Source organism: Homalodisca vitripennis, chromosome 4, assembly GCF_021130785.1.
Source record: "Homalodisca vitripennis isolate AUS2020 chromosome 4, UT_GWSS_2.1, whole genome shotgun sequence".
NCBI classification, from domain to species: Eukaryota; Metazoa; Arthropoda; class Insecta; order Hemiptera; family Cicadellidae; genus Homalodisca; species Homalodisca vitripennis.
This window is the reverse complement of record NC_060210.1, coordinates 37,988,529-38,009,911: the sequence shown is the minus strand read 5'-3', so window position 1 is coordinate 38,009,911 and position 21,383 is coordinate 37,988,529. Positions and strand designations below refer to the sequence as shown.

Genomic DNA, 21,383 nt, shown 5'->3' with positions numbered 1-21,383 from the left:
ATAGATCTATTACACTAATAATAATCGAGTTAACAGTCGAGCTATGAAGCTCACTTGCAAAATTTAACCCAGGATCTGTGGCCGGAGAGGATCGTTCAGTGGTCACTAAGGTCTCTAAGGAGCAGCCACGATTGATGTTTCTTGACTCGGTTATCTTGCGAAAACCGCCATACCCGCTAGACTGTGGCATTGGAAATTAGCAATACAGAGTATTCAAATGAAGTAAAATATCGATAAGAGATCGATAAAATATGCGCATAATCTGCGAAGCACCGTACAAAAATTCCTTGCTGAATATTTTTTCAAAACTAAATGCATCACAGTTTTTTCATTAATTATATAAACAGTTATGATAAAGGACCTACAAGAACATCTGCATTTATATTTACAAAATAATTCAGCCATTAGCAAAATATTAGAATTTCAAGCATACTCAGAATGCAATACAGTAAAGCACTGTAATAAGTAGTAAAAAAAAACAGGGAAAATTAATAATATTGTCAATGGATTAATATTTAACTATATAATAAGATGCCTTACGAAGTTAATGGATACTACAACTAACTTTTGATAAAGAGATTGCTTTTTGAAATTAAAACAAGGTAGGATTACGTCACACACTCTGTTGCCTAACAGGCTTCGCTGAGGCTGCATACAAAATTTCAAGTCTATAGCTTGATAAAACTGAACATATTTATTGTGTTCTTGAGATGTCCTTCGAAAATACAGCCAATCATACAGAACATCAATTTCAAGTCAATATCGTGTGGACACAACAACACACGATATGAAAAATAAGTTTTCCAGCCATTCAAAAACTTTCAGCACGTGTTGTTACATACTTTGCTGAGATTGTATGCACAATTACAAATCTGAAGCTCATTTGATTCTAAATGAAACAGACAGGCAATAAAAAAAATATTTAACATAAAAATTACTCATCATAGAACTCATTCTTGCAAAAATGGACCTTAATGAGAAATTTATACCTACATATGAAGTCTTTATTAACATATCTTGCCATATCAGTATATTTTATATTAGTATCTTTTCATTATATTTGGTTTTATATAAGTGTTTAAATTATAAAAGTTTACACACCACTATAAAATAATGCTGTGTGCGATGGGCTATTTAGGCTTCACGTGTTAACAGAAGACATACAGAAAAATAGTAATGACATTTTTCCAGCCCAACGACGAGTGATAGGCTTCGCTAAGGCTCAGCCAACTAGCACGTCAATTCAGTATTTGGTTCAATACATCGTAATAATGTGAATAGTATCAAGAGCATGATCACGAACATCATTCTTATAATATAATATAACCATTATAATTATATATAACCATTAATAATATATAATCATATCACCATTAAAATAAATGATGATTAAATATTAGCACACGTATTTTGTAAACAAGGATGATACTTGTGAGATGCTCTAACAGGTAAATGGCAGGTTTGAAATTGACCAAATCCACAAATGACAGGTGCTGGAGCTGAGCCTGGGGATAGCTGTCAATCTCAATATCGCGTGAGCTCTTCCACTCCACATCATTATAGAGATTCCTTCGATCCTCTCTTCTGCCACACATGCTACGTCTTATCTCTACGATCAACTGGTTAGATTTAAGATAGCCTAAGTTGTATCATTTTACAACGTTTAAAATATGTTACTTTCTTGTCTATGAAATGTAAATTTTGTAACCGATTTTAATTTAACTTCGTGAAGATACGGATTTAAAATTTTGAACAAGCTAAGAGCTGTACGACAATGAAATAAAAAATATACTATATAAATGTACTACGGTGATAATAATTGACTTCAGCACACTCTTACGTTTTATGGACTCTCGCTTGCTTACCGGAACTGATATAAAACCTAAATTACTAACCAAACATTATGAATGGAAATCTATCTCGAGAAACAATCCATTTGTACACTTTGAATTTATCATGAATCTACATTTCTAAATAGACAAGAATGAGTTCTATGACCATCTTGGTGTTCAAACATGGAATTTGGACTATGTGACATTGAAGGACATTGGTTTTTTTGTAACTAGGAAATTTTTACTGAATTAATATGTTCAAAATATTGCATGCGAAAACTAGAATGTACAGTATTATGTGTATTTTATTTCAGCAAAATATGTTCTTGATGGAACGAATACACATTCATACATAAGAAGAAGTTATTCATATCATAAATATTTGAATGGAAACTAAGTTTTAGTCGGGAAAGGGTAAGCATTATAATAAACACCTTTGTGCAATAAACCACGATAATACACTATTATTTGAGTATCTGGAACAATGTACAAGTATAAGTAAGTACACGACTAAAAAATAAACCGCGTATGAACCCGTCGCAGCGTAGCTGTAACACGGTAGCCGGCCCTGTAACAGATATCGCTGGAGTCAAGGTCACCCTCTGAGAGATACGACTCTATTGTCTGTCTGTCTGTCTGGTGTCACTTTTAAAGTTATTGCTACACGACACCCTAACTAACTTGTCCGTGGTGATTCACATCAGCTGTCATGGTGGAAGGAAATGAGTTGTCAATATAAGTTATACAGGTCGTGGCTGCGGACTCGGCTATAAAATAGTCAATATTGAACGTTGTGCCAAGGAATTTATTGTTGTTCTTAGTGGATATAACAATAGAATAGCGGTCGTAATGGAAAGCGTTAACAGTAGTCGTTTGTCATTGGCTCGTGAATCGAGTCAGACTAGCAAAATAACAAGTGTATCTTTGTTTCATCTTTTCAGCAACAATGTTCAAAAACAGCAAAATAAAATCGAAGTGTATATGCAATATTGTTTGTATAGTACGATTAAGTTTGAATCATTGTCTTACTCAATAAACACCAATAAAGAGATATAACAACACAAATCTTTTAATATAAAGTATCTTGTTCGCCCTTCTCACAATAATAAAAAAAAATTTTATACACATGCCTCGCTCTGGAGGTACTTTACCTAGACGACCCATTCTGGAGGTTTTTCACATACACGTATCATTATAGATATGCTATAACAGATCTGCAGATAATCTATTGACACGCGAAATTCTTAAAAGGTTTTGCTTATGCGCCTTTTTCTGGAGGTGTTCTGTACGTACAAGATACACTCTGGAATCCTTTGCCTATACTCTCAATTCTGGAGAACATGTAGCAGCACACAATTTTCTGGAAGTATTCTTTACAAGATCCACTCTGAAGATGCATTACTTACACCCTCCATTCTGGGGAAGCTGTAATAGGACTACCCGTCTTGGAGGCGAATTAATTCCATTTTAAAATCTTCAAAGAATTTGTGGCATTTTTAAGTGTTCTCGAATTTTAATTTTTGCTCTTAAAAAATACACGAGAAACATAGTAGTGACATTTTTTCTGCATCTATGGCTGAAGAAAATTAGCTACTTGTACAAAAACCGCAAATGTGGGTTTTATAATAATTATAGTTAATAGTTTCAGCCATTTTAAATGACCGCAGAAAAATTATAAATTTATATGAAAAACTGAATAAAGTCATCTTACCATGATAGCCATGTACCATTTCTAAAGAAGTTAAAAATACATAATTCTTCATAAAAGAGAGTCAAAACTGTAAAATCGTAGACTTTTGGAGAATTTAACTAAGCCATAAAAAAATAAGCATCAAGGAAATGAGCAGGAATTTTTATTTGTTTGAAGTTTGTTTTTGACAATGGAAGGATTGTTTTAATAATTACTATTGTTTTTTGCTTTTTTGAAGTACATGTTTTAAAGTTAGTGAAGTTGACACACAACATGGTGGTTGTGATTCCTGACTAATGCGTTTCACAACACTCTGGAATGATTTGTTTATTTTAACCTAGATTTTAACTATGTGTTAGGTTATTTATTTTCCCGAAGAAGAAGATTAGATTGCAGATCTCGAAACGTAGTGTTACTGATTTGTTGTATCACTGAACGATGGCAAATGTGCGAAAAACACCTATTTCCTTCAAGGAAAAAACATTTCCAGAAAGAGTATGTTTTTGTTAGACTCACCCATCTTAACGATCAACTCAGTCCAATCAACTATGGCTATCTTACCTTTGTTCTGACCGTTTCAGTCACAGCCTGGTTCTCCACAGTTTATATTAAGCCATTTGTCTAAAACAAATTAGAATACTCTTCAAATAAATTCGTGCATTTATTTTTCCAGTATTATCGGTTTAGGCTAGGCTTTCGAACGGGTTACTTTGGCTCCTGCTGCTTATTTGTTACACGGTTACAGTCAGCTACATTTGTGCAATATATATTTTATTTTCCTAACTTGCTTATTTCAATTTTGAATTAATACATGTTTACATTAATTTATACTTACAAAGTTATTTTGCAGAGTTCTTTTAATATTTATAATTTGCACGTAAAAGTTAACGAAACGTGAGAAGTTTATTGAAGCAAGTGTGTAGTTATTGAGTAAACCTTCCGTTATTAAAAATTTGAAGTTTCACGTTTTTAACAAGAGCAAAGTTGTTTATATTAAAATTTGAAACATTGTTTAACTATATTTTAAAGTGCGTATCTGACGATTATGGCTCAGTCGATATTATTATTATCCGATCCTCACAGGCTAAATAAGTGATAAAATGTAGGCTATATAAGTATTATTGGTGTTGTGATCTTACACGGTAAATTAAGACAGGTTGTGACAGTAGCATGGTCGTTACAGTTAACGAATCAAGTGTTTGAAATGTATAACTTTTAAATACCATTAATAAACACCAGTATGTATGAAAATGTATGGAAGGATAACTACTAAAATTGCTGGCACATGACCAATCTGGGCATTTCAGTTAGCGGTCAAGGACACGGGCAGTGAAAGTGGCCAAGAGACAACTCACAAACAAATCCAATTCTTATGCTAATACCTGTCACTCCACTGACACTTACATAACCGCAAGCAGCAGGTAGATGGATGCTGTAAGAGAAGAAACTGTTAAAAGGCTGCATTCTTTAAAGACGTATATGCCACAAAATGTGAGGGGAAATTATACAGCGTTTATAGGAGGTGCGGCGGAATATAACCAATTTTCAAGGTGTTGGATCTTGATGTACGTCCACACACTCGGCCGTGTGGGACCGATTGGCAATGGAGATGTTACAACGCCCGCCGAACAGCAAGGGTTCCCACCATAAATCGCTCTCGGGTCCTTCCGCAATGCTCGATATCATCTACAGGGGGCGTGTCCGTCTCAGTCACCAGTCGCTCGCTGGTGTTGTGTAAGACTACGCACTCAGACGCGGCCAGGTAACACACTCGACGGCCCACACATCGGCCACCGCGTGCTCGAGAATACCAGACGTGAGTAATCACAGAACAACGCTCATTGTAATCACAAAGAAACCGGTTTCAGTTACGCTCTATTTTTCGGACTGAGATAGTTGATTTCTTTGACGTTATTTCCAATCTTGGCCTCTAACATAGTCAGAATATGAATAGTAGTTTTGACTATAGCTGATTTATAAGAACAGAGTAAATTAATGCATATATACATATACATAAATATTTTACATACATATACATACATTTACATGCATTTTTTATACATATTTTAGTTATCGAATCTCTTAATCAACAGTTGTGTAAAAAGATGCTTTTGTTATGAACTATTATTTACTAAGGGGCACTCGTATGTTCAAATATTAACTTTAAAACGATTTCTAGACTATCTTTACTTGCTTTTATCCTACCAAATCTACTAGTAACAATGAGGTTCTTAGCGAATAGCCAACAACACAAAAACTGAATAAACGGCATTTCTAAATGTGGGCCATGTCTTGTCACAGTCAATCTGCTCTCAATCAGTTATTTGTTATTCAATTTAAATAATTTTAGAATCATTAGATTTGTGAAAAATCCTTCTAAAAATTGTTAATTTTGCGAATCTTGAGAAAATGCTATTTTTTACATATCCAAAGTTTAAAAGGTTTAATGGCCGCCATTTTGAAAATACTAAACATAATTTCATGATATTCTTTTCAGTAACCCTTATTATCATAACAATTTGAGTCAAATTTTGTATAATTTAATTCATTACTTTTTAATATATTAATTAATATAAAACAAACTCATACATACTTACAGATGGGAACCTAAGCATCGGAAACACATGTTCATATAGTGAAAAATGTTTGTCTTAACCTGAGCAAAAAAGTGGTATAACTTTGTCCAGATAGTTACGGGACACCCTGTATATTAAAATCCTATTTACAATAATTAAACTATATTAGTAAAAACAAAAAAAATATATTCAAACTGTTATTATCATTACTTTTTAACCAACTGCACTCTTAACTCACCTTGAGTGGTCTAGGTCTCGCTTGTTTCCTAGCAGCAGAGTGGTGTAGTAGGAAGGCAGCTTCAGTTTGCTCAGTTTGTCCAGCAGAGTGTGTGCGTCATTGAAGCTGTTCATGTCGCATATACTGTACACTACTACGAACGCCTCTCCCCAGCGAATGTGGTCGTACAGGCACCCCGTTGCCTGAAACAGAATTCTCCAGTAAAATATCAGCATTCTCACTAAAATACTTTCAGATGTGTTATTTTGAAAATAATTAACTTATGCGAATAGAACAAGGGACGAGAGCCAATGTGCATTATGTCATTACACAAACATTTATTCTTGATATCGATAGAGAAATGTTCCTAATGAAAGAAGCCGATCCTTAGATTTAGTGGAAGTCGAAATTAAAAGGGTTTAAATATGAAATGATACTCTTTTCTCTGATAAACTTTTACTTAACAGGTCAAACTGAAATCCAACTCTCAAACACGTAAATTAAAGTTCAATTTCAGCTAAACATATTCAAAGTAGTGACATACAATCTCTTTGTCTGATGACATAAATATTGTTTTGTGTGTCTGTACGTTGGTATAAAGTGTATCAAGGTAGTAAAAATATAATATGAGGGAGAAATGATTATTTTATGTTGAGAGCAATATAATACAATCACATTTCGATGTCCACCAACAATAGCACGTCTGAAAATCCATTTATGTCTTAGAAGAAATTGCCCTATCGATTTAAAGAAAACACAGATTTTGTTCTTATCAGTACTGATTTCTCAAGGCCATTTATTTAACCCCATTATTATTCTAATATTTCTAGAATATTACACATTTTACTATTCATGTGGTTTGTTTGATTTCTCGTACTTCCTACATCAAGTACTTTATGAATATAGACAAATTCATTTACAATGCCTAGCTCTTCCTCACCAACATATTTGTTAAAGTATTCAACATTACCTCAGCTAATACAACTAATTGAATTCTTTAAATAAATTGACATTGCTGTGGAGAGTTATCTACAATTAATAAATTTAATGTCAATTAATGCTAACTACAGGAAGTCGAAATATTCCAAGAATTCACTGTTCAGACTTGGAACCTAAAAACTTAGAAAATCATATTAAAGAATTTTATATCTCGAAGGCAGGATGAGTAACTAATGAAATTTATTAAAATAAGGAACTAATAACTTCTAATTTAGTTGCATGATCAGTTATAAAAAACTACGTATTGGAGGAGGAGTTGGAATCCAGAATCATTTGCCTCAGAATGTTGTAAGTAATCCTTGGTAAAAACTTATTGAAACGAATGATCCAAATTATAACCTCCTCCTTTGAACATGGAATTATACAACACGTCTTACGGCAAGAGTCACTTAATCTTGTTAAGCAATTATTAGCAAATTTCTTTTCTACATAACTTAAACGAGAATTAAAAAAATATTGTCTAGGCGGGCGTTTAAAACATTTTGAATTACAGGCATACGCCCTCTTATCATCTTATCAAAAAAAAAAGAAAAACAAACAAAGCTAATTAATATAATATTTGAGAGTATTTGTAAATTGATATAAATCTTATACATAAACTGTTTAACCATAGTTTATTTAATGCTTCGGTGATTTTGAAATTGAGTGATTTCAAAACATATTTCCGTGCATATATGAATGAGATTTATTAAGTACTTACTATATTACTGAAACTAGAATAGTCATAATTTTTTTCCTATGTGAACGTAACAAGTTTGTCTACAGCGAATAAAAAGAATCTATCTGTAAAAATGTGACTTTTCATATTTATAGATAAGTTATCTTCTCTCGAAGTAGTATTTGTTGTAGTAGTGTGGTCCCTCTCATTTCATCATTAATCACTTTCTACTGGAACATTTACAGTCACATTAATTATTCAAGCGGTTGTGACCTTTTGACTCGGTAGGTACTAATTGATTCGTCTCCGGCCCCTCGAGACGCCCACACCTGTTTGCTGAAGAGCCCTCCGCACCGCCCCCACCACATCGCGCCACTCCGGAAGACCTGGGGCGTCACGCACTCTGTTGGGGCCCAGGGAAAGTAAACAATCGCTTACATCATAGCTACGACTGGATGATGCATGTGGACAGCTTATGGGATGTGAATCTAGTGTACCCGAACCGAAGCATAGTTAGTTTGAGAAAGGCAGAAAACACTCCCTACAAACGTGTTTATAGTGCATAAATTTGATTGCACTGCACTTGGTACCATAATTGGTTGTTTACATAATCGTACATGTTATGGTTTCTGGTTGTTTATTTAAGGCATGTAAAGCTAATATCAGTTCCCGATGAAACACATTTAAGCACACAACCACACAATTTTAAACTGCAAATGCATGGTTTGGTATAGTATAAACATTTTATAAGACAAGGTAATATTAAATTGTGAGGCTATTTGCCAAATTCTGAATGGAGACATCACAGTATTGCGATCCACTAACGACTACGAGAGTAAACTTGACACTAAGTTGCGAGATGATTCTGCTCACGTAAAGCGAAACTATCTGAGTAAGTTAATCAGAGTTTGTGTGGGCGGAAGAAAGAGTGGGCGTTTTGCTGTGGTCGTTGCACTTTCCACGAACCCTGACCCAACAAGGCTTTCACTACTGCTACCTGATACTAATTGTGCTACCATAGTATACTTGCTCAACATTTACGTTTTACTGTAATCGTATGTAAAGAAATTAGTGTACAGCAAAACTTAAACAGCATATCAGTGGAAAGTGAGGGCACTGCACAGCATATATCATTAACCATCAAGGTAATTGATAACATAATGGAAAGCATGCAATTAAATGACTACAGAGACTTTTAGTAATTCTCATTTAAATGTTTGCCTCGTGCAGTTACAATTTCATTTTGAAACTTGAGAGCAAATTAAACAAATGTATTTTATACAAATCTATATTGGACATTTTAAATTCAGTTGAGGATGGCGAAATCTTTATTTTTACACGTCTCTGTATTTATTTGTTAAAGTAATTACATAGTTAGAATAATAATTAAGTGAATCAGTTCAATATATGGGAAATGATAGAGCACTAATAAATTTCGGAGAAGCTAAAATGAGCATAGGATGTTATTATAACCTACTTACTATTCATGAACTCTTGGCCTGTTAGATTTCAGTGATGGGGTAGAGGTAAGAGTTCTTGATTAGTATAAAAGCGTACAATAATGCTAATAAATAATTATTCATAATTTTGCAAGATTCAACATTCAGTTTTAATCAATCGTTAATCGAGAAAATCAAGTGACCCAAAAATAATGTGATTGGGGAGGAAGCACTGATTGTGATCAATACTGACGCATAACTGGCACAATTCCTGTGATTCAAACGATTTTAGTGTGAGATTGTCAACGGGCACCATTGCATAACATTTCATAAGTATCTTCTAACGAGGTTCTAAGGAGTCATAAATCGCCTTAATGCAATTAGTTCATGGTAAAGTGCAATACATTTTCGTGGTTCAAAACGTAAGATAAAAAAAAGGGTGTGAGTTTCCTGTACAACATCTCACGCATGTAATTCTATACACTAGTTTGTCTTCAAACGTAATTAAATGGTTAATTACTATTGTAAGAAGACCCTGTAACCCTTTATTGTAATGGGAGATACGTGAACTCAAGAGTATAAGAGTTCTTTGTAGCTCGTACACTTCTAATTCTAATCTAGCTCATACTATCAGCTAGCGGCATAAACACCAGGGGGAGATTAATAGATTATATTATAGGCAGTTGCACATCTATATATTCGGTGCCTGTAGAAAAAAATGAAGTAGTTAATTCAATACATAAGAATGTTATCACATCGAAAACTACACATTTATTGCACTTAACTAATTACTGCTAAAGTTAAAAAATTATATATAGCGTTTCTTTAATACAAATAGTTATATAAAAATTGCACACTACAGTATTACGAGATATGTCTCCGTCAAAATATAGGCCCATAAAGAAGGCCTAAGATTCTACGACCTCTGCAAGAAAATAACTCAATGGCGCTATATATATATATATATATATATATATATATATATATATATATATATATATATAGATATTTTTTTTTTTCTACAAGTGTACTTGTAGTGTAAAGCAAGAGAATTCTCATACCCGATTCCATGGAAAATTTTAAGAATTGCAAAAATAAGAATGAATTTATGACACATCTAAATGCTTGTATGAGAGGAGGCTTACGCAATAGGAATGTTAGGTTTAGCTCCATTTTACTTCCCTCTTAATGCAGCGCCTGGAATCCGATGCTCTTACAAACTTGACTCCTGGAATCTAAAACCATGTTCCAGAAAAAAGTCGACGGCGAAGAAAGTTAAAACGAACAATCCACATCTTTTCATCTGAAATCCTGGGTTGGTTGTATCTACCAAGATTACAAAATGTAAAATATTGTGTAATACAGGTAAATTGACATTTTTTCATCGGGTACACAATTTAATGCACTAAATTGTTACTGACATGGGCTCTAAGCACGGTGGAACAACGGAGCTTTCTACACTACACACAAGGAAGTCATAGTGGGATAGGATTTGATATGAATATTGAGTAATTAAAAGGAAGGTGACCTCAAGATTGATATCAAATCAAACCTTCCTACGATGGCAACGTTCTGTTGTATAATAAGTGTGATATGTGCGGGAAGGGGTTACACAGCACCCAATTAGAAGTGTACGTACATGATTTGTGGTCCTAGTAGCTTCCCGCGCCTCCCCCCACTTCTTCCCGCCAACAGCCGTTAGTTCCCGCCAAACACGTGTCGATGGCCGCTAATAACATGTCATTACCGGATGATAATATAACAGAGCAAACAGTGGTGCGGTAGTTATTAAAGTCCCAACAGTTCGGTTTGGAGCGTGAGTCTCTGTTTAGAGTTTGTGTGTGCGAGTACGTACGGTTTATTCACACGATATTATTAGGCGTGCTCAACTGCGAGTTAATAAACTTATACTTTACGCCTGATTCCGTCTTGCGTCATCCTCTGCTTCAGTGTAATTTATCTCTTCGGGATTTGGTCTGGTGAGGAAATATTCTGGATTATGAAAGGTTGTTGACCTCTGTAATTACGTATATCGCTGCTCATCTCACGTGTTGGCGTATCTAAATTTTGGAGGTTTTTAAAAACGACATTGAGAATTTCGTTTTCAATCAAGTTTCGCAATATTAGTACTTATCCTTATGTTTATGTCCATCTTTCTTTGTACGCATTTACTTGTTTTGAAAGCTTATTAGATTTTAATTACCATGGTGGGAGTAACATACAGAAAAAAAGGAAAAATGAGATAAATAGTGTCAAAAATGTGGGTAAATCAGATACATACGATTTAAATGTTAAGTGCATATTTTAAATTGTGCATGAAAGAGATGTATCCATGGTAACACATTTAATAATATGGTGTAATATGTAAATTAAATAATAATTTATTTAATAAAATACTATTACATTATAGTTTTTTAGCTCTATATTAACTTCGTTATACTGTAGTACTACGAAAATATATGTATACAATTTTTAGTTACTTCCGAGAGACAAACAATTTGGTCTTTATATGACACATACCACAGATAATACAGTATATGTAAAGAATATATATATATATATATATATATATATATATATATATAATATATATATATATATATAATATAAAAATATACAAATAATATTAAAAATAGATAATGTAACTAAAATGAACAAAAATTAAACCCCAGAGTCTCGCAGTGACCTTTGAACAAAATATACTGGACAGAACTTCCGCATGTCTTTAATACTTTATTATGACTTTCTCGGTTATTTATAGTAACAATGATTTATCTGACTAGAATGTTATTCTGACCATCATTAAACATTTTCAAATTAATTTTAAGCACACAAATATTCCGTATATCCAAAGTATAGGCACAGTATAGAATTCAATATGGCTCCTAGCGTGACGCAGGTGGTCCAGACAGGGTTGTCGAGTTATGCTCAGGCCAGTAAAGTTGTACTAATTACCAAGATTATCAAAACGGTAAAGATCATAACCATCACTTCAATTGTTGCCAGGCGCACCGAGCAACAATAACAATAAACAATGCATTGTTGGGCAGGTGAACCGGGGAAAGTGGCGAGCTGGCCGGGCCGTGGCTAGGCAAAACTCATCTAACAATCGATCTCGTCATGATCCTTTCACTTTTTCAGGGAAAACTGGACCACTATGTGCAGAGGGCTCAGGATCCTTTCACTTTTGTAATGATCCTTGTTCCTTTTCTCTACAGAAATTCGCCAGTGATTGTAATTGAAACACATAAATTGTACATTAGCCTCCATATACAAACATCTCTTCTTATTTACAACAAACGTCTCTAAATGTGAAACATATGTAGATATACATCTTATAATGGGCAAAATAAATTATAAGAGCTTCATATATTTACAGTAAGAATTTAATTTACCATTTAAGGCAAAATAAATTTCACAAAACGTTCGCTTCGCCAAAAAGATTGTTTTGCAATCAAAGCCAGCCTTTGAATTGGTACAAGTTTTTATCTGTAAGTAATTTTTTAAATTTTCAGTACAAATTTTGTCACAGCATTTGTATTTCTTTTTGAAGTCAGGATAATAATTGTTTTCCATGAACTGCAGGAATTTAAAACAGAATATGGTAGGAAAATAAAAATATGAAGTTACTGGTGTAAAAGCAAATGTAACTAAAAGAAGTGCTATGGAAGTTATTTATTAATATATATATATATATATATTTCACAAAAAAAATTATTGAAACACATGCCTGTTCTTAAATAATATTAAATTTTCCATAAATAAATTCCATAAGTCTTAAGTTACTAAATCAATATCACTGCTTGGAGCTATACGCATTTTAAGCATTTCAAATTTTTGTCTTCAGACGAATTTATTTGGACTTCATTTATAATTTATCTTAGTTAACTATTTTTATAAATGTAATTCCTTGAGGAATTATTATACATATTTCTCTCTACTTTCCCAACAAAGGAGGATATGTTTGCACAGCCTTAACCGATAACGTAGTAATTAATATATCAAACTGTGTAACTGATTTGGTTTTAAGATCAGATACAGCAATTAATTAAATTTAATACAAATAATTTGAAGCTATTTTTGTAACAAATATTTTAACTATTTATATTATTTCATATTTAAAATATAATAATTGAACTAGAGATATATTCATGCTAAAGGAAGAGTGCAGATATTTTTAGATTGGAGTGACGAATGAAATAGTTATACTATAAAAAATTTGATGTGATAGAAGTCATGATAATACTAAAGAGAATACAACATTTCAGCGATTTTCGTTACATTTTAATAAATTGCTTAGGTTTCGTATCTAGGTTTTGTTTAATGTTAAATTCGCATTTTTAAACGTACAAAAAGAAATGGTTTGCTTATTTACATAGAAATCAATCCGGAATTGAATATTATATACGTTGTACTAAGTGGATTGTTTGATAATCTGTTATTCATGTCTATAGCCGATCTGAGTTCAGAAGGTTCACGGCCGTATCATTGTTACTGATCAGCCCAGATCAAACAATACCTGTCACATACCAGAGATAACTGGTGTTATTAATTACCTGCCTCTCAAAACATTCTGATGGCGACAGTTTGCTGGAAAATTTATTGGTTATAATTTGTAAATCAAACGTGCTAACCTGGTTTGTTTCAGTGAATAATTAGTGTTATTTATGGATGCATGACATTTTTATTGTGAATCGTGCGCTTTCAAGTTCATAAATAGGTTCTTGTTGTAAACTTGTTCTTGTTGTGAATATTAATAATTTACTCTATTTAGTAATAGAGATTATTAATCAAAATAACATTTACACAGAGAAAGCTAAAAACTGTTGATGCCTCTGGCTGTCTAGCAACTCACGGAAAGTTACCAGCTACTATAATGTAACTAATTTAACCATCTAGGTTTTACATTCTAGATTGAAGCGAGATTAAATGTATAAGGTTATATATCTTTCCGTTGACAATCCTAATTTTTAACTACATGTTTGATTTTGGGAACACTAACTATACCATTGTCAAATCAGGTCGTCAAACTGTTAAAAACTGAACATGTACTTGAAATTAAAATTACAATAGAACACAAACAAATAAACAAACACGCCAAAAACGCAGAGCACAATGAAAACTGTAACTACTTTTATGTCTGGCCGGCCATGGACAGTGATAAGCTATACGATTAACCACGACACACACATGTCGCGTCACGGATAAATACACATACTGGTAGAAATAAATTATTTGTATTTCTTTGCTGTTTTAGTTGTCAGTTTTCGTTCTTTTGTGTTTAATTATTTGTATTGAATTATAATTATAATCATGATACATGTTTAGTTCTTAATGGCAAATTGACATCATTAATTCGACTATGATACTGGACTACCGAAACTAGTCAGCTAGTTCAAACAGTTTGATTTCAATCCCGAAACTTTGATTTTTTAGTAAAACATCACAAGATCACTCAATTGGTCTCTGAGAATGATTTATGATTAGAGTTCTGACAGAATTATTATTAAAGACACCAAGCACTGCTTGGAAGCAGGCTAGTGATCGGACGGTCTTCACAAGTGGATGCTAGTTTAATTACACGGTGCTAATTATAAAGCGTTGCCAAACTTCTATTTCAGTAATATAATGTTCTAATGTAAAACCAACAATCTGAGAGAATAAACCATTATACGTTTCTATTATTTGCTTTATACATTGATATAAAACAATCATGGAAGTAAACGTAAAAAATATCCGATTTATACATAGAGAAAATGTACTTTACTCTAATGTTAACATAACAATAAAAAGACTATAAATTTAAGAAATAAAAGTTACTAATTGTATTTTTAACTTTTAGTAAGTGGGACACGATCTATTCAAATTTTTCTGCAAAAATCGTCTGGCTGCTTGGTTTGTATGTATTTATATAAGTTCAAAATATAAATGTTAAAACAAACCACAAATTATAACATGTGTATGATTCATAATGGTTTAGAAATTCACTTTAGTATATAAAAAAATATGGTTTGAAAGTTTTTAAAGCTGAATATATAAACGATTCTAATAGCTGATGCTACTAGACGAATAGAACATGCGTACAGATACACTGCGTCATTGTGAATATTTAGGATGCTCTGAAGTTGGCGATGAAACTAGAGTCAACTCTGAGGGATATAGGACATAAAGAGATTTGTTTATTTAATGTTTTGATAAATATTAGACGAGTATACGTATGAGTATGATTTCAACAATGAAAGTTCAGAAGCCAATCACTACTTGCACATTGTAATATATCCTCGCACAGCGAAGCAAGTGAGACTAATTCATAAAGGTTGTAGTAATAATATTATTATTATTAGATTTTTACTACAGAGTAATGGATTATTACTTGAATAATTAGTAATGAATAATAAAGTAATTATTAAAAAATAATTACCAATAGTTATTTTTGAACGTGTGAACTAGAGCAGTTTTACGAAGTTGAATACAATTAAGTTCTACTACACTCCTACTAGATATTTTTATTGCAAAATATAACAAAGAAATAATAAATATAAAGTTTGGAAGGTTTAATTTCAAAGAGTTAAAATTGAATTGGAAGTTATAACGTGATTAAAATGAAAGCTCGACATCCATAAGAGCTTAAAATGGTCCGAGAAAGCCAATTATTGAACTGATCTGAAATAATTCAGAATGTGTATGCCAAAAATTTTGAAATTCGAGAAACTGCACTTAAACATACACGGGTTTGGAGTATGCGTCATGCCGAATGTTACATCTAAACTCATTTGAAACATCTAAACTCATTTTCTCTAAAGAAATCGGAACACGTCCAGAAAAGAACTCTCTAGAGAGCTATCTAGAGGTAGATTACCATTTTTGAAGACAGGCATCGTTTATTCTGACTAGCAGACACGAAATCTACGCATAATCACCAGTCACCGCAGCAGCAGTCACACTTACCTATTATCTGTGACTGAGACAACAGTAGACGGCTGAAAGTAGACCAGGAAAGCAGACCATCCAGCGCCCACCTGGCCGAAGGCGCTCAACCAAGGCTGCAGTTGTTTATTCTGACTAGCAGACAAGTGATGTACGCCTAATCACTGGTCACTGCAGCAGTAGTCACACTCGTGTATTTATTACCTGTGACTGAGACAACAGTAGACGGCTGAAAGTAGACCAGGAAAGCAGACCATCCAGCGCCCACCTGGCCGAAGGCGCTCAACCAAGGCTGCCGTTGTTTACAATGATGCGGGTAAATCACCGATAGACCGGTCTCTGGTCCCTCTATTAGCGACCGGCCGCGCGCGCCAATCACATGCGGATATTTATTGCACTATTTCATTAGCGAGACAGGCCAGTGTGCGCAACCTACTAGAGCCGGGCTCGGGGGCTAGAAACTAGGAACTCCGTTTAAAAGGGTCATCTGTTCATGACCTGGATTCCGGAACTATTGATTTATTTGTGAATTCTTAAACACCTGCATGTAGGAAAATGTTGGTCGATTTATCAGAGACAGTGTTTTCAATTGCTATTCCCCACTTCACATTAGTGAGTTTAATTAATTATTTTGTTAAAAATAGTATTGTACCCGTACGCAAATAACAGCTGTAACAATAACATTAATACGATTATCAATAAGAAGTACGAAATCTGTAATGTTTTATTATATACTCTTGTTATATTCTTGTTGCATTATTTGATAAATTTATTTACACTTAAAACATATTGGTAATCCGTAAATATTAAGAAAGGCTTTTTGAGACTTATAACCTATAATATAAGAAGCTAGTAGACTTATAAGAGAACACTGGCTTGCTAACGTGGTGAAAAATCCTGAAATCTGCAACTCGACTGTCTTATTTGGAAGAATTGGGACGAGATATGGTGTTGAATGTGGTACTGTCACATTTACCGCTCTTAGATAATACGATGATAAACATTTACCGGTCACCATAGATAATACTAGAGAATGTTTGTTTTAAGGCCTACTTGGTCGGTGTCATAACTAAATTTAAGTTTTGTGTTCAGTTCACAACACACTGAAAGTATTAATGATTTTGACCACGTAAAGTTGTTTCGGTTTAACATCTTTTGATTCCAGATGGATCTCTACAGCAAGGCCCAAATATTTTAAAAATTTAATTATGTAATTAGTGTTATGACGCAATATGATCAGGATATTATTGCTTCTAGCTTGAGGCAAATGTCAGCCATCTTCAGCATTATTTACAGTTGGCGTTTCAATAAAATCTGGGATAGTGATTCGTGTTCAATTAGATGAATTTAGGTACCTCTTGAAGTTGATGGACCATTTAAACCAGTACTGGAATAAAGATAAAGAGACTCAATTATCCCATACGCACTATTATATTTAATACAATAGAGTACTAAGAAACCCTTATTCTTATGACCGGGGTGAAAACAGGATCTACAATGCTTCCAGATGTTTCCGTTTGAAATGAATTTATTTTTACGGGAACCTATTGTGAGTAGTTTACCGAATCAAAGGGTGTATCATCAGGACAAATGCTTCTACAATTTACGTTAAACTTTTAAAGATAATACACATTGGTCCAAAAGTGGATATGTTGTGGTTGGCTGTTGCCGTCGATGACTTGATGACTTGAAGGGATTGTGGGCCAAACATAGCGCCTTATTTCGTACTTAACACTTAATAAAATCGAAGATTAAAACCTCAATTACAACTTTATTTTTATTGAATTGTTTAATCGTGCAAAGCAAATGAAGCAAAATGAAGCAAATTTAATATTTGAGAAGGGGTTTTATAATAATATTTTTATAATACAGGAAAATTCACCAATGCTATAAGCATATAACCGTAAAAAGAATTAAAATGAATTAGACCGTTAGTGACATGCCAAAATCTACCTTAACTTGCCGACCTTGCAGAAAGCTGTGCTTTTATCGCAAGCCTCTATTATTACAATACCCATTTCTAATGTTCTTCATACACTCACATAAAATAAATAGCAATAGTTACGATTAATATGATTCTAGATATTAAGCGTGATAGTTTAGAATATTTAACGTTTTAAATGTAACGGGCTGTCTAAATGTTCGTTATATGTCAACATTACTCTAACTGTAATGTATGTTGTGAAACCCTTATATAATTATAGCATGCTGGGTGCGATCAGATGTTGTTAACTTTAGTATACGATGATAAATATCCATAATTCACTAGTTATACTTATATATTTTTAGGTGTAACACAAGATGAAAAACCTCATCACTTATCTAAGCCAAAGTCATTTATAAGTATTAGGCATATGAATAAGACAATACATTAATTACTGAGTTCTATATACGAATAACTATCGATCATTTATTATTTTAATACAAAGGTTTCGATTTTACTTTAAAGTTGTCTTGTTATTGTGAAGTCCCATTCCATACCGCCTGCTGATACTTTCCAAAGAAGTTTTGAGCTCAAAGCTCATGAGGGTGGAACCCAGGTTAAATAATGAACACACATTATGCAACGACCGGCCTACGGCATAGAAACTTGACGCACATGCAGACTCATTAGTTCAACATTAATGACTTGCCGATACTAAGGTTGCTGGAAACAATAGAGCACCAACTGAGATAAGGCGGTAGTATGATAGTGATCGCTCAACATGCACTTAATTATTCGGCGAGTAATGTGTTTCAACACACATTACAGATGTAAACTAAATAGTGGAAGAAGTCTAAATCCAAGTTTATTGTAGTTTATATTTAGAACTCTAAAAATTACAGCTGTGCTCATAACTATCTATCATATTTTAGTTTCTAAACATTTTATACATCATTGTTTAAGCCATTTTGAAGAAACAAAATCATAGCCGACTAACATAAATGGAAAACATTAATTAACCTCAATTGATTCATAGGCTTGCCAGCGTGCGTGAGCTTAATGACTATATGAGCGTGATCAAAGATATTCGCACAAGTTCAGACTCCGTGTTAGGCTGACAACACGTCAATAATTTTAGAGCACGAACATGGAAAATGAGAGCTCTATAGACGAAAATGTTTGAGTTTTTAATAGTCCTGGAGCTGAGAGCCAATTTACTTTGTATAGCCATGAAAAGGATGGTGGAATTTTCCATAAGAAAGAAATCCATCGTCCAAGGTAGAGATTAAAAGGAAGGCATTAAAAAGGTTTAAACAATGAAAGAAACATTTTTTCTCTAATCTCAATATTTTTTAGTTACATTTCCAAAACGAATCCGTTAGACGTGTAATCAAACGATAGTTAACCATCAGCTATCCATATACAGACTGACTATTTGGGTGCAAGTGGTAGCTTTCGGTCTCCTTATCTAGTTGTCTGACGGTGATAAGACCATTATTTGTCCATCTGACGGTCACTATTAAGATTTTAAAAGTAAAAGAATATGATTTGGAAAGGAAATCAATATTTGAGGATAAGTAAAACCTATCACTTTTGAGGGTCTGAAAAAATGTCATATCTGTCTTCTTGTCCTTCTGCACAACAGCTCAAGAACGAACTGACCGACAGACTTGCATATCAATTGGAGATGGTACATATTAGTCCATATTATTTGGCTGAGCGTTAGTTAAAATTTTTAAATTATTTCTATGGTTAACCACAATGGCAGTGAGTAAAACATATAAAAATTTTTAACAGTACATATTTATAACATTTTAAAATATCATATTAGAATATCATAACTGGCCGAGCGTTAGCAAAGCCTGTAACTCAGAAAGGATTTAGATATAAACTTTAAGTATATTGTGCTTAAATATCACTACGTATACTGGAAAAAGTTCTCTTGATGATTGTTTATACTGTAGCTGTTTTTCGCACGATATCTTAACGAATGGTTTCAGCAGTGGATTTCAAAGTAACATAATTTCTACTTGGTCAACGTTGTGTTTGTTGATGGGCATGTACCTCCATGAAATTTGGTTGATTCTCTAAGAAGCCTATCTATACTCACTATATCACGTGATGTATTTCATTTGTAGGCTTAAAATTTAACATGAACCTTCACATCTATGTATACAGTTTGCTAAAGGTGGATGTATATTCATAGGATTTGCTGTGCATCATTGATGTCTATCAGTCAGTAAGTTAGCAGATTTTATCTTCTGTCTGCCTGGTGACTGTAAAAATTCAATTTTTATATGATAGTCTATCTGTCCTCAGGACATATCGAGAATGAAATGAGCTGTAGACTTGAATTGTCCGTGCAACTTCAGCGAAGCTTGTTACGCGATGGTGTAGTGCACTTCTTGCCTTCTATATTAAACAATTTTTATATGATAGTTTATCTGTCCTCAGGACATATCGAGAATGAAATGAGCTGTAGACTTGAATTGTCCGTGCAACTTCAGCGAAGCTTGTTACGCGATGGTGTAGTGCACTTCTTGCCTTCTATATTAAACAATTTTTATGATCTCTAATTCCGACCTCTAGCCAAAATAGTGCGGATAGAAGCTATATACAACACAAGGATTACCTGAAGAATAAAAATGTATGGTAAAGTAATAGTTTTGGTAAATCACTTTTCAAAATATGGTATTTTAAAATAATTATTTTTCTCTCTCTCCTTCCCTCTCTCTCTCTCCCCCCGCCCTTCTACCCCCTGCCCTCTATATCTCCCCCTCCCCCCATATATATATATATATATATATATATATATATATATATATATATATATATATATATATATATATATATATAGCTTAGTAAAATGAACGCAATAAAAGGAGGTATAGATTAGGATATTTTCATGTTACCTTACTAAAGCGTGTTACGTGACACAGCGTGGCGTAGTCATACCTTATTTTAAATAACAAACCTACTACATTACAATACAAGATCAAAATAGTACAAGATCCTCTTGATGTTTCTAGTAGAGTACTACAAATATGTATATTTTATGTAGCTGAAACAGACACAACGCTCACAATCATTCGTCCTGTAATGAGAGAAAAGTGTGATAGTG

The 21,383-nt window shown here is 33.4% G+C and overlaps 1 protein-coding gene across 1 annotated transcript in view; it reads right to left on the bottom strand.

The window, feature by feature from the left end:
* Nucleotides 1–21,383, bottom strand: part of LOC124359165 (ras-related and estrogen-regulated growth inhibitor-like) — a 223,770-nt gene that overhangs the window by 28,175 nt on the left and 174,212 nt on the right. The window contains exon 5 of the mRNA XM_046811680.1: nt 6,337–6,518. Within this exon, the coding sequence (XP_046667636.1) occupies nt 6,337–6,518 (182 nt within the window). The remainder of the gene's footprint in view (nt 1–6,336; nt 6,519–21,383) is intronic.